Below are 12,773 nucleotides of genomic sequence, written 5' to 3'. Positions count from 1 at the left end.
TGCAGAGTGTGTGTGACCCACTTCTCAGTGGCTGTCTGTTGTTGGTTCTCTCTCCCTATGGTTGTGTGAGACCCAGAACTGCCTGATGGGAAACCTACCAAGGACACATTGGTACCCTAGGGGAGGTCAGCCATCTTCCTGGGGTCCAGGGAGAGCGGTAACCACAAGACATGCCCCTGAGTCTCACACTGCACTCAGCAGAGAAGGTACAAATTGACACTAGTGACTAGGGAAGCTTCCTGGGGAGGTAGGCCTGACCTGGCCTTTAGAAGTGACATTTTGAGGAATACAAGATTAGCTTGTCAGATCATATGAGCAGGTAGGTGCAAAGTTGCAAGACAGTGAGGAAGAAGAGGCCTGGTTACCAGTCAGTGAAGTTGGGAGACCCGGACGAAGTGTCAGGGTCTGAAGTGGGAGTAATGAAAAGTGAAGGAGTGTGTGTGTGTGTGTGTGTGTGTGTGTGTGTGTGTGTGTGTGTGACTTCTCAGGATGCCTTGGGGAAGAGACGGAGTGAGGCAGGGAAAGTATCCCATGAGGCCCTGTGTGGCAGGTGCAGCCATCATTCGAACCAAATGCTCTGAGAGAAACAGCAGCTGGAAGACATGGCTGCACAGGAACAAGAGGTCAGAGGCCATGGGACAAGCAGAGACAGAGAACAGGGCCACCAATCACTGTTCTACTCAGGAGGAGACCTAGACCACTAGGGAGCAAAGCCAGGAGGACCAAGAGAAGGGATGCCTGGAGCTTCCCTTTCCCCACCCCGGAAGACCCCTAGTCCAGCGCAAAAGCTTCCAGAACCAGGGCATCATCTGATGGTCATTTTCTCAACCCAGAGACTACTTATCCTCCCCTGGGATACCAGCCATGATTCCTAGGACACTTTGGGGCCCACCATTCTACTGTATTTCCTTTCCTTATGCTGTTTGAGAATGCAGCTTCTTTTAATTTTTGTTTTGTTTTGTTTTTTGAGACAGGGTTTCTCTGTGTAGTGTTGGTGCCTGTCCTGGATCTCGCTCTGTAGACCAGGCTGGCCTGGAACTCACAGAGATCCACCTGGCTCTGTCTCCCGAGTGCTGGGATTAAAGGCGTGCGCCACCACCGCCCGGCTTAATTTTTTTTTTTTTGAGGCAGTCTCTACTGCCCCAAGCTGGCCTCAAAGGTAGAGGAGGGTGACCTTAAACAACTTCTGGTCCTCCTGCATCCCCTCCCAAGTTAAAGATAGTAGGTTTAAGCCATCATGAAATTTGTGCAGTCCTGGGGATTGCACCCAAGGCTTTGTGTATGTTAAGAAAGTGCCTAACACAGTCCCAGCCCATGGATTGAGGGACTCTGAGTCATGCTGTCTTAGGTCAGCACTCAGAGACTCAAACCTAGGCCTTCAAACCTAGCTGACTCTTATATCTAGCTCTTCCCCACAGGTCTGCCTGAGCCCACAGTACTTCTGACAAGAAGGGTGCTAGACCAGAGTCTAGACCTGCCTATCCTGGGGTGTCCTCCAGAGAACTGCCCCAGTGCTCTTGACTTTGGGAAGGTGGGACAAACCTCTGTATGGTTGTCTTTGAGCTGGCAATGCATTGACCTTGAAGGCTATTACTTTCCTGCCTTGGCCTCAACCAAGAGTCTACCTGCCAGTTTGCTCACTAGAGGAATAAGCGTGAGCCAGCAATGGGAAATGAGAGCTTTCAACTCTCAGCACCTCTGATGGAGGAAGGCCTTGGCCATGGACGTCTCTGGAAATCCTGCCACTGGCAGGAAGGATCGCATTTGTAGTTGGGTTTCCTTGCCATATCCAGAGGACACAGGACTGGGAAAGCCTCAGTTCTGGCCCTGGCAGAAAGAAGGCTATGACTCTGTGGCCAGAGGGCCAGGTTCTTGCTAACCCTAGGGCCCACTGGTGTGTGGCCACATTCCCCAGCCTCAAACTCTGTCCGTGGAGCAGGCCACTCTTGCTGTTGTAAGTAAGTGCCTCATTCAGTGCATGATCAACAGCAGGAATGGACTGAACAGAGAATTACACAGTTCAGGACAGAAGCTAGCAGAACTGGATCTGGTGAGGCCTCTTCCTCACAGATGGCACTTGGGTCTTCCTTGGAGGATGGATGGAGCGACAGGCTCCCTTTAAGCTTTCTTACATCCACCTCCCTTCATGCTGCAGATTAAACTGAACATCCAAGTTCACAGAGGACATCAGCAGACACAAACGCCAGCTATGTGCCGGGACATCGGCAGACACACACACCAGCTATGTGCCAGGTATTGCTGACCAGAGAAACAGGGATTGAACACAACACACCTCTCCCATGTCCCAAAGGCCCTGGGAGAATGGAAAGGTTCCAGAGGGAGCAGGAGCCAGGCAAGCGGCTGAGCACAGGACCCTGTGGGTCTCCTCAGGCTGCTCTGAACTTCACCAACCAGCTCTGGGCTCACCATCCCTGCTTGGGAGTCTGTAGCCACTACTGCCCTTCTGTCTTCTAGATCAGCACTTTAACAGTGTGTGAAGCTTGGGAGGTCTTTCCTGTATGTCTGCCTGTGGTTGATATATTGTGCACCCCAATAAACTTATCTGGGGGTCAGAGAACAGAAAGACACTATATTAAAGATAGAGGTTAGGCAGTGGTAACACATGCCTTTAATCCTAGCATTCCAGATGCAGAGATCCATCTGGTTCTCTGTGAGTTCAAGGCCACACTGGAAACAGCCAGGCATGGTGACACATGCCTTTAATCCCAGGAAGTGATGACAGGAAGCAGAAAGGTATAAGGCATGAGGACCAGGAACTAGAGGCTTTTTTAAGCTTTTAGGCTTTTTAGCAGCAGTTCAGCTGAGATCCCTTGGGATTGGCCGAGAAGTTGGCGAGATGAGGTTAGCTGTGGTTTGTTCTGTTTCTCTGATCTTTCAGCGTTCACCCCAATACCTGGCTCCAGGTTTTTTTTTTTATTAATAAGATCTTTTAGGATTCGTGTTACATCTGCCTCCTTGTAGAGATTTCTCCTTGGGGACAATGACATAGTGTCCACAAAGGACTAGAGTCCACGGGCTTCTCAGGAACATTCCATAACAATCCCAACTCTACCTTTAAATCCCTACAGCTGAAGGGAAGAGAGGGGCCTGGGTCAGCACACTAAGCCTCCCCCAGGAGAGCTGTCCATTTCCCCAGAGAAAGCAGTGACCCAGTGCCAACCCACGTGGTACCTGTGAGTGCCAAGAGCACAGTGGAGTGTTTCAACCACTGCTCTTCCTGTCCACTGAGGCCAGGCTCCCCTAAGGAGTACAAAATCCACAGGCACTGAAGACTTTGGGGAGACTCCATAGGAAAGCTGCTTCCCAGGATGCAGACACTGCACAGCAAGGGGGTCAGAGAAGGAGCAAAGGAGGTGCAGATATACAGCCACCCCAGGTGTCAGGCATAAGAATGGGGGTCTAAAGTAGCAGCACCGCCTTCCCTGTGGACCAGTACAGCTGGCCTGGGTCAGCCGCTGTCAGCCTTTCCTAATCAGAACTGCAATTCACTTCCCACGTTCCTTCCTCTCCCTAGGGACAGAGAGGACCTGGCGGACCTCTCAGGCAACATTAGTGGGTGTGACAGAAATGGAACTGGAGTCACTGTGACAGCTGAGAGCGGGTGAGATGGGCTTCTTGGGAACCCTGGTTTGGGGGAGCCTCCTTGGGGAGGATGACGTAGTGTCCATGAAGAGCTGGAGCCCACAGGCTTCTCAGGAACATTCCACAGTGATCCCATCTCTACTCTTAAACCCTTACAGCTGAGGGGAAGAGAAGGGCCTGGGTCAGCACACCAAGCCTCCCCCAGGAGAGCTGTCCATCTCCCCAGAGAAAGCCCTGTCCAGCTCCGTCCTGGGCACGAGTGGTCATCCGCTTTCCCAGTCTCCTTCACCACCGGGCAGGACTGGTTTCAGCTGGGGCATCTCTTGCAAAGCTGCACCCTGCATAGGAGGGCAGACCTGTAGACCTGAATCGGGAAGGGCTCCCAAGCTCCCCCCCACCATGGGAAGCCCTGGCCACCCTCCTGGCAGCACCAACTTCTCAGAACAAGACAGAATAATTCTCCTTGGTACAATATTACAAGCGCCTCCAGGCCATTCATTCAGTGTAATGTAAGGACTGGACCCATCTTACTGATGAGGATATTTAAGAAATGAACTCTAAGCCAGAGGGCAACCAAAGCAAGAACAAGGTAAGGGAAGCTGTGGCCTTGGAGCTTGCCTGAACTTGCCAGGAGCTCCAGGCATGATGTGGGACCTGCCCCCATCAGGACCTAGGGAAGGCGAAGGCAGAGAAAGGTGCTGGCCCAGGACACAGGCTGGTCATCCATAAGCAACAGAACATCTCCATCCATGATCCGCCTCGAGAGCTGGCCTGGGGACTGGCAGTCTGCTAGAAGGATGCCGGCCGGCCTCTAAGCACTTCCCCTCAATCCTCTAATGGTGTAGGAGCTGAGAGTCCTATTTGTCCTGTTTTACTGCTCAGACACACCTTAGTCGGGACCTAAGTCCAGGATCCACACTCACGACACCAAAGGCGAGCCCTGGAATGGCTTTGCCACAGACACTTGGTGGCAGTGGAGATGAGTTCAGGGCCCTGCAGTGTGCAGGAGGGAGATGGTTCAGCCAGTGTTTGCCACCTTAGCATGGAGGCCAGGTGTGGTGCCATGCACCTGTAGTCCCAGATCCGGAAAGGGGGAGACCTGGAGACTTCTGGGGCTCACTGGCTGCTGGCCTACTTGGTGAGTTCTAGACCAAGGAATACCACAGGATGTTCTCTCTCTCTCTCTCTCTCTCTCTCTCTCTCTCTCTCTCTCTCTCTCTCACACACACACACACACACACACACACACAGACATGCAAACATGCATACACACACTAAATAAATAACAAATAAAATGAGTATCACCGAAGAGCCTGATAGGTCTATCACACATGGGCCTGGGCCTACCTATTCAGGACTAGTTCAGAGCAGAGACCAGATCCCACCCAGCATGGCAGAAGCAGTGGCTGGTGTCGCTCTGGCCACCCAGTCCAGCTGAGTGGACTCGGCCCTGTCCCAAAACATGATGCACACCCAGCCTGGACCAGGTCTCAGGGCCGGGGCCAAGACACCTCCGGCCAGACTCCCATGCCAGTACTCAGTTTTACAGTGACTATTCATCACTCACAGCGGTTTCTGGGCTCACCCCACCATCAACTCTGCACACACCTCCCCACGTGAGCAAGCAAGGCCGTCCTTCCCTCCTGGGATGTCTTCATTTCCTACAGCCCGTGCTCACACATGCAGGCAGCCCGTGCTCACACATGTAGGCAGCCTGTACCTCACTAGCTCTGCTGCCTCATTTATTTGCCAGAGGAGGCTGGGCTGGCAGAGAACACAGAAAACACAGCAGGCTCCTGGCTCTCAGCAGAGCCCCTTGGCCATGAGGTGACTTAGAACTCTAATCATCCCAAGCTCGCAGCGCTGGGGCATGAACCCCACGGGAGGGGGGGGGGCTGGGGCCAGGGAAGAGGCAGGAAAGAGAGAGAAGGCTGGTGCTGCTGGAATGCAAGGTCTGAGGCCAATCCATCCTCTGCCTAAGACTCGGTCATCTGGTCATGTCCCTGCCTCTACCTACCTGTGCTAGAGGCAAGGACCTGGTTTACCCTGAGGGACTCCAGAGACTCCAGTGTCTCAGAAAGGAACAGAAGCGAGCTTGGAGCCACAGTCCTGCATTCCCAGATACTCAGGAGGCTGAGGCAGGAAGATCTCAAGTTCTAGGCCTGCCTGGGCCACAGAGTGAGATCCAGGAGAGCCCGGGTGATTTAGTCAGACCCTGTCTCAAAGAGGGCTGAGGGCACAGCTTGGAGGGCTTGCCTAGCACAAGCAAGGCCCAAGTTCAGCAGCACCCATGGATGCCAGCTTTGGCCTTGGGTCTTCGCCTTCTGCCCTCTTTCTACCTCATACCTGGGGCACGTAAGTGGAGGCTGGCCTGGTTGGCTTGCTGGCACTGTGCTCGGCTCCCAAACACCATGTCCCACTCGGATGGCCATCAACACAGCACACCAGCTCCAGGGCACACACTACAAACTCCAGCTTCTGGGAGGAAGATGATGGGAAGCAACCCCTGATGCACAACCAAGAGCATCCCTCTCCCAGACAGGACAGATGTAAATGGGCTGAGAAGGTAGCAATCCTTTCTCTGGGGGCTCTGTAGGTCTTTAGGAGTCATTCTTTCCCGTGCCTTAATACATACTGCTTGGAATTCCACTGTAGAGCTTCCAACCCACTCTCCTAGGCTATAAGAAATATGGGGTCAGCAGAGCCAAGGTCTGTCTGACCCACTGCATCACCCCAAAGCAACTCACCAAATGGAGCAGGTACACTAGACAGAGAGAACCCTAGGTGGCGAGAAGCACCCGCCTGCCCCAAGCACCATTTCATCCTGACACTGAGTTCTTTGGCCCACAGTCTGATATCCATGTGAAGGACTTCTGGGGTGTCTTCATGGCTATGATAAGCCCTCCCTGCAGGCTCAGGAGGGACCCTATGCCTGGCACATCACTGCCTGGCCCTAGAGACAGTGGGCTCTGGGTATCTACCTTTATATAAGAGCTGCCAGACAGGTGTAGACATCAGCAGGAGTGACTGCTAGGTCAGGAGTCAGACCAGAGGAATGCTGGGAACCTTCACTGCTCAGCAGAGCCCTTGACCTGGCTTTCTGTGCGGCACTCAAGAGTAGGGATTTCCAGACTCCCAATCAGGTAAGGTCAGGCTCTGGGGACAGTGGACAGCCACCTCAGGCCAGCCCCATCTAGGAAGCCATGGGGCTAGGGAGTCTGTTTTGTTTTTGTTTGTTTGTTTTGTTTTTCGAGACAGGGTTTCTCTATGTAGTTTTGGTGCCTGTCCTGGAACTCACTGTGTAGACCAGGCTGGCCTTAAACTCACAGAGATGCGCCTGCCTCTGCCTCCCAAGTGCTGGGATTAAAGGCGTGCGCCACCAATGCCTGGCTGGGCTAGGGAGACTGATTTCATCTGGAAAGGGAGCTGTGGGGCAGGTGGCACGTGGGGAGGGTATAACCAGTACTTGACTAGATGAACCGGCTCACAGCAAAGCCGTCCAGGGCCAGGTCTGTACCAAGTCTTTCAGTTTGCCCCTTAAACCAGCTTAGTGCTCACTCCCTCCTTCAGAGGGAGATACCTCAGCTTACGGTGATGAAGAGTCTGTCCAGGCTCTGTGACTGATGGGGACCAGTCAATCTCCCTAGGACACATCTATAGGTCACAGTGGGGGACTCTGGCCCACTGACGGTCTCGTGCATTTACTCATAGCCATGCCACAGAGACACAAGAACAGGGGCGGGAGCAAGCTGCTCCCTCAAATTGACTTACTAAGCCAGTTCAAATCACGATCCCTCTCTAATGCCAACCCAAGCCCCAAATCTCTGCTGGCAAGAAGTTGTGGATGGGGCCCAAGTGGACCGGCAAGCAGAGGTCTCAGCTCTGCAGGCGTCATCAGGGATTGGCTGCCCAGGCATGGGGACACAGACACAATCCCTAACCCTGATCTGCACTGCCCTCCTGAGACACCGAACCTTTATCCCCAAACCCATACTCACTTCCCTTTAGGTTACACACATGGAGGTACAGGCCTAGGGCTGCCCACAGCTGGGACATGACCTTAGGTCACAGCAACATTTCCCCACCTCCAACCTCCTGCCGGCCTAAGAACAAGTTAGAAAGGAGACATGGGAATCCATTCTTCCAGAGTGTCTCATGCGGAGCAGACACCCCGCCTCAGTGCTTCTCTCAAGCCCAAGTCCAGCAGGCTAGGCCCCCACTTGTGGGCAGATGGTTCACAGATGGGTAGCTGGATGGCTGGGGACAGTGTGACACTTAACTGAGGACATTCTAGGGCACGAGACAAAAGTGACCGTCTGATAGAGGGAGCAGACAGGCTGCTGACCCAGAACCCTGGCCACCGATGATCCCAAACACTCCAACAGGCTCAGCTCTTCAAACCAGCCCTGGGTTCAGACGTCAGGGCAGCCAGAGAATGAGGGGCTGGGGACAGCAGGGCCTCCTCCATCCTCCTGCTCCCCCCCCCCCCCCCCCGTTCCCTGTGTCTCCCCAGGATCGCCTTCTGTCTGGTCTTGATTTTGCTGACGGCCTGCCAGCAATGTTGGGGCGGAGTTCAAGGGGCCTGTTCAGAGCTGGCAAGCTGCTTCCAGCCCCAGGCCTCTGACAGTCCTTGACAGGCGAGGTTCCTATCCCTGTCGCCCGGCATCCACAGGGATGTGGGCCCTTCCCCCATCGGGACTTCAGCACCTAGTACTAGCTTGGGCTTGCCCCTGGCTCCCACCACCAACTCTCCCACCTCCCCTCCCCAGGGCAGAGCAACAGACAGGTCCTACCTTGGCAGGCTTTGCCATCCCCCTGCAGCTGGTAGCCAGGTGGGCAGCGGCAGTAAAAACCGCCCACAGTGTTGCAGCAGGGGCCTTCACAGCCCCCATTGGCACTGGCACACTCGTCTACATCTGTGGCGAGAAAAGCAGATAAACATTTGGCCATGGAAACGCAGTCCCCAAGGGATGGGGGATATTAGCTAACAGGACAGGCCCCAAAGAGGGACCCAATGAACAGACCCAGAGCCATGTTGCCATCCCCTCTCCTCCACCCAGGCACCCAGGGAAGTGGCTCTCCTAGCATCCAGTGTAACGGGTCTAAAGGACACTACCTGAGCAGCGACAACCAATGGTGTTAGCCCCAGAGCGTCCTGTGTGCTGTGGTGACGACCCGTGCAGCGTCGGGCTTTCCAAGAAACCAGCCTCCCTTTGCTCTGAAGCTAGCGGACCCCACGTGATCCCTCTTCACAGCTGCCAGGACCTTGCCAATGGAATCAACACCCTAGTCCCACCATGACAGCTCTGGTTTCCCTTTATGCTCTTACGATCAGGTGGGGCTGTGTCAGCCTAGGGAAGGCAAAGAGCTGGGTCCTGAGCCCACAGCTCCCTTTCCTCCACCAGCTCTTAGGGGTACAGAGCATGGGTGGCTACTTGAGTAGGCATACGGCCAGTGAGGTGGGGGCCTCCTGCCTGGGTCCAGTCTTACACAGGAGCAATGGTGCTTCAGCCCGTCTGGCGAGTCATGGGCCGAAGGGGCCAGGGTTCCGAGGGAGGCTCAGGGGTGTTAGAACAGCTCACGAGTGTGTAGACCATCATGTGTTGAGTCAGTATGTGGTGCCTCTGTCTACTGCCTGGTCAGACTGCCTCCAGTGGAGTCCAGGGAGGCTCCTCCAGTGTCCTCAACCACTACTCTCCAAGCGCTGAGCTCTCCCCTGTAATTTCGAGGCAGGCTCAGGGCGAGGGATACCCCAACATGTCATAGGCACACATGGCTAAGCCTTTATTCTACCTGCCGTATGCTATTGCTGGAAGGGAAGCCATACCCTTCCCAACTGTGCACGGGTAGTAGACAGAACCAGGTGCAGGCACTCTCAGGCCTGAGCTGGCCCAAAGCTTGCCCAGGGGCCCTAGTATCTCTTCAGGAGGGCCCCTAGAAGAACCTCCTGAAGCTAAGCCAAGGACCTCAGAGATACCCACAGGCCCATGAGAACAGTGGTGGCCAAAGGACACTGGCCAGCTGCCTCTGGAGTCTTGGAATGCAGCCACCAGCCCTGTAAAGTCTACAGTGGGAATTTCCTAGGAATTCCTGGGGAGTTACACAGTCTCAGCAGAGGTCATGGCTGGGGTGCCTAGGGTCCCTGTCTGCTGGCCTGAGGAGACAGCACCAAAGCCAGGCTGGCGGGACAGGATATGAGGCACAATACAGCTTCTAGGCTTGTCCTATCATTCAGACCACTGTGTGGGAAACTGCAGAGGAGGCCGGTGGGGAATTGCAGGTCAGGGTCACAGACCAAGGTCCTCTCACAGTACTGTATGGGCCCTGGGTCCGGGCTAGGGAACCTTACAAGACCATACCTTGGCCAAGCGGACACCAGAGTAAGAATGTCCCCTGCAGCTCAGAGCCTCAGGGGCTCTGTATGTCTACAGGAAAAGCCCTGAGCTTGGCACACAGTGGGGGTCACAGTGCCTGGCACCCAGGATAGACACTGCTGCCCTGTCACCATAGCAGCTGCTAGGGAGCCCTATCCTGAGCAGCCCTGAGTAGCTCCCTGCAGTCCTGGGCTAGCCTGAGCCCTGCTCTGGGTCCCCACAGCACAGCCCTTATCACCTGCACTGGGGGGTATTCCACAACTGGACATGTAATCCTCAGGAACCCATCACAGGGTTCCTGTCTCCAGCCCAGGCCCACAGGGGCTATGGGAAAGAGCAAATGCCACGTAAATTCCACACACAAGAGCTCCAGGACAGAAGCCAGAGCACTCACCCCTATTCTCCCTCCCAGGCTGTAACAATCGTCACAACCAGGAACCAGGAGAGCAGGGCAGAGTGGGCAGGTTCCCCAGCTGAGTTCCCCAGCTGAGTATAAAACCATCTGGGCAGTGATGGAGACATTTCAGAGGTGGTGATGGCTAAGGAAGGTCCCTGTGCTACATTTCAAGTAGAGACCCCCCATCACTCTTGTGTAAATTGCCCCCTTGAGGTCTGCCCTGCCCTCCACAGCACTTGTGAATATGTCCCGTTTATCACCTGTTCCTGGGAGTGATGGCCTGCAAAGACAGGATTTCCATGCTTCAGGTAGAAGCTTTCATGAAACCCTCTCAATGTAGCCGGGAGGCTGTGACATTGGCGTGCACGCACATTTGAAGCAAGAACCCTCACAGCTGACTCCACTGGAGGCAGACCTAGAGCCTAGCACAGAGGTCCACCAAGTAGCTGCCCTTGCAGTCTTGGCTGGCATCATCCCTGATGTTTTGATTCTGGTGGCTGAGGATTGTCATTTCAAGACAATGTACGCAACCCTCATGTGCCTTTGGGGGAAAAACACCTTAGACCTTGGCCCCCTTGAGTTCACTCATGGCTCACTAGGATGTCCCTACAGTTCACAAGGATATCCCCCAATGACAGCTTACTAAGACACCTCCACAGTGCACTAGAACAACCCCATGGTCCACTGGGATGTCCCGGCAATGGTTCATGAGGACATCCTCAGGAAATAACTCCGTATCCCTCTTTGCAATGCTCTGCCTTCCTCACGTCAATGTCACTCCTTGGAGCAGCCCCCTATGGGTTCCCAGGTTGTGAGAAGTGAAGGGAGCCGGTCCCAGGGGTCACACACTGTGCCGCCACGCTATTTGCATGAGACAAGTCACAATATAGAAAGCAGATGACAAGCTGGTGCTGTGAACCACCACTGATGACGGGGCTCTCCACCAAGGAGACAAAAGCGCTGTAGGACCAGGTGCCACTGAAGCCTGAGCGCCAAGGGTTGATCTTCATAATGTGAAGCTCACCTCATTTTAAACAGAAGAGGAAATGATCTTCACATGAGGCGTGCCCCACTGCTTTGGGGGTTTGGACGCAAGGGAAAGTCGGGCCTGGGTCCCTCTGCAGCTCAGGCCCCAGTACAGTGACTCCACATGAATGAGCACTAAGCCACTAAGACACCTTGGCATCTTGATGCTCAACCTGAAAAGGCTGACACATCCTCACCTGCCCATCCATCAACACAGGATGCTAGAGGGTACGTTGGTGGGGTTCTCAGATTGGCTGCCAGGGCCTCAGGTGTGGCATGGATGTGAAAGTGGGCAGCACCGTCACACACAGCATCTCCACCGAGCAGAGCCAAGGCTGTGGCAGGCACCCCACAGATTCAGTCCTGTCAGACCTGGGCACAGCCCCTAATATGGTGAGATGCCATGGGGCTTCTATAGGGGCCCACTGCAGAGGACAAAGCCTAGTTCTCGGAAGCACAGACAAACAGCCAAGGCCAGTGCAGACCCCAGGGACAGACGGCATGCTTGGCCCACTCGGCCGTCATTAATCATCTAGGATGAAGGTTGCTGGGAGTGTCGGGGCCATAAGGAGGCCAGCAGGAGGTGTGATGTGTGGGGAACTCCCCTCCCCCTGGAGAAGCAATTCTAACAAAACATTGAGAACAGTACAAGGCCAGGCCCTGAGCTGGTCCACGTCTACATGTCCCTCAGGCCCCAACAGCAGCTGTCTGATAGATGGACCTCCGGTAAGTCAGTTTGGAATCCTCTCCCAGGGATGCATGTCCCCAGGATGCCCAGCCTTCCTCTCTTCCTGTCAAAGCTGGCATCAATATGTCATTCCAGCCCTGAGGGTCCTTCAGCAAACAGCCCACCAAGGACAAGACACTGCAGCCTCTCCTTCCCCACACATGCCCTGACTCCACAGGGTGAAGGCAACTTTACACAATGTCCTGTACAGGAGCCATCAGGGGAGTTGGATGGGGGCAGAGGCCAGAAACTGGGGAGAAGCAGGGGAGGCTGTAGCTCACACACACAGGAGAAGCAGCTATATGGAGACAGTCCCTGCCCAGGGTCATTGTCTGGTACTTAAAAGATTTACCCCCCCTCCCCGACTCCACATGAGATGTGGATCCCAAGAGCCAAGTGCTAGGGCAGGCAACATGCCACGACTCTGCACTGGGCTCCAAGCTGGACATCACCATCAGGTTACAACCCAGAAACCTTTCTCTGTACCAGGGGTGCTGTGGCTCCGTCCTTGATGCCCACTTTACCATTGGAACACAGCCTGCTTAGCACCCCGCCCCAGTCATAGGCGGGATGAAACATGAATCCAAGCCTATGATCCTGGTTTCATCTGTCCCTTCCTCTACCTCAGGCAGCTGTCTTCTCCAAG

At 54.6% G+C, this 12,773-nt stretch overlaps 1 protein-coding gene across 1 annotated transcript in view; it reads right to left on the bottom strand.

Moving 5' to 3' along the window:
• The window catches only part of Megf6 (multiple EGF like domains 6), an 89,486-nt gene that overhangs the window by 30,484 nt on the left and 46,229 nt on the right, over positions 1–12,773 (bottom strand). The window contains 1 exon segment of the mRNA XM_037203359.1: positions 8,397–8,519. Coding sequence (XP_037059254.1) covers positions 8,397–8,519 — 123 coding nt within the window.

Source organism: Peromyscus leucopus, chromosome 2 (genome assembly GCF_004664715.2).
Source record: "Peromyscus leucopus breed LL Stock chromosome 2, UCI_PerLeu_2.1, whole genome shotgun sequence".
NCBI lineage: Eukaryota > Metazoa > Chordata > Mammalia > Rodentia > Cricetidae > Peromyscus > Peromyscus leucopus.
This window is presented reverse-complemented; position numbering and strand designations above follow the sequence as displayed.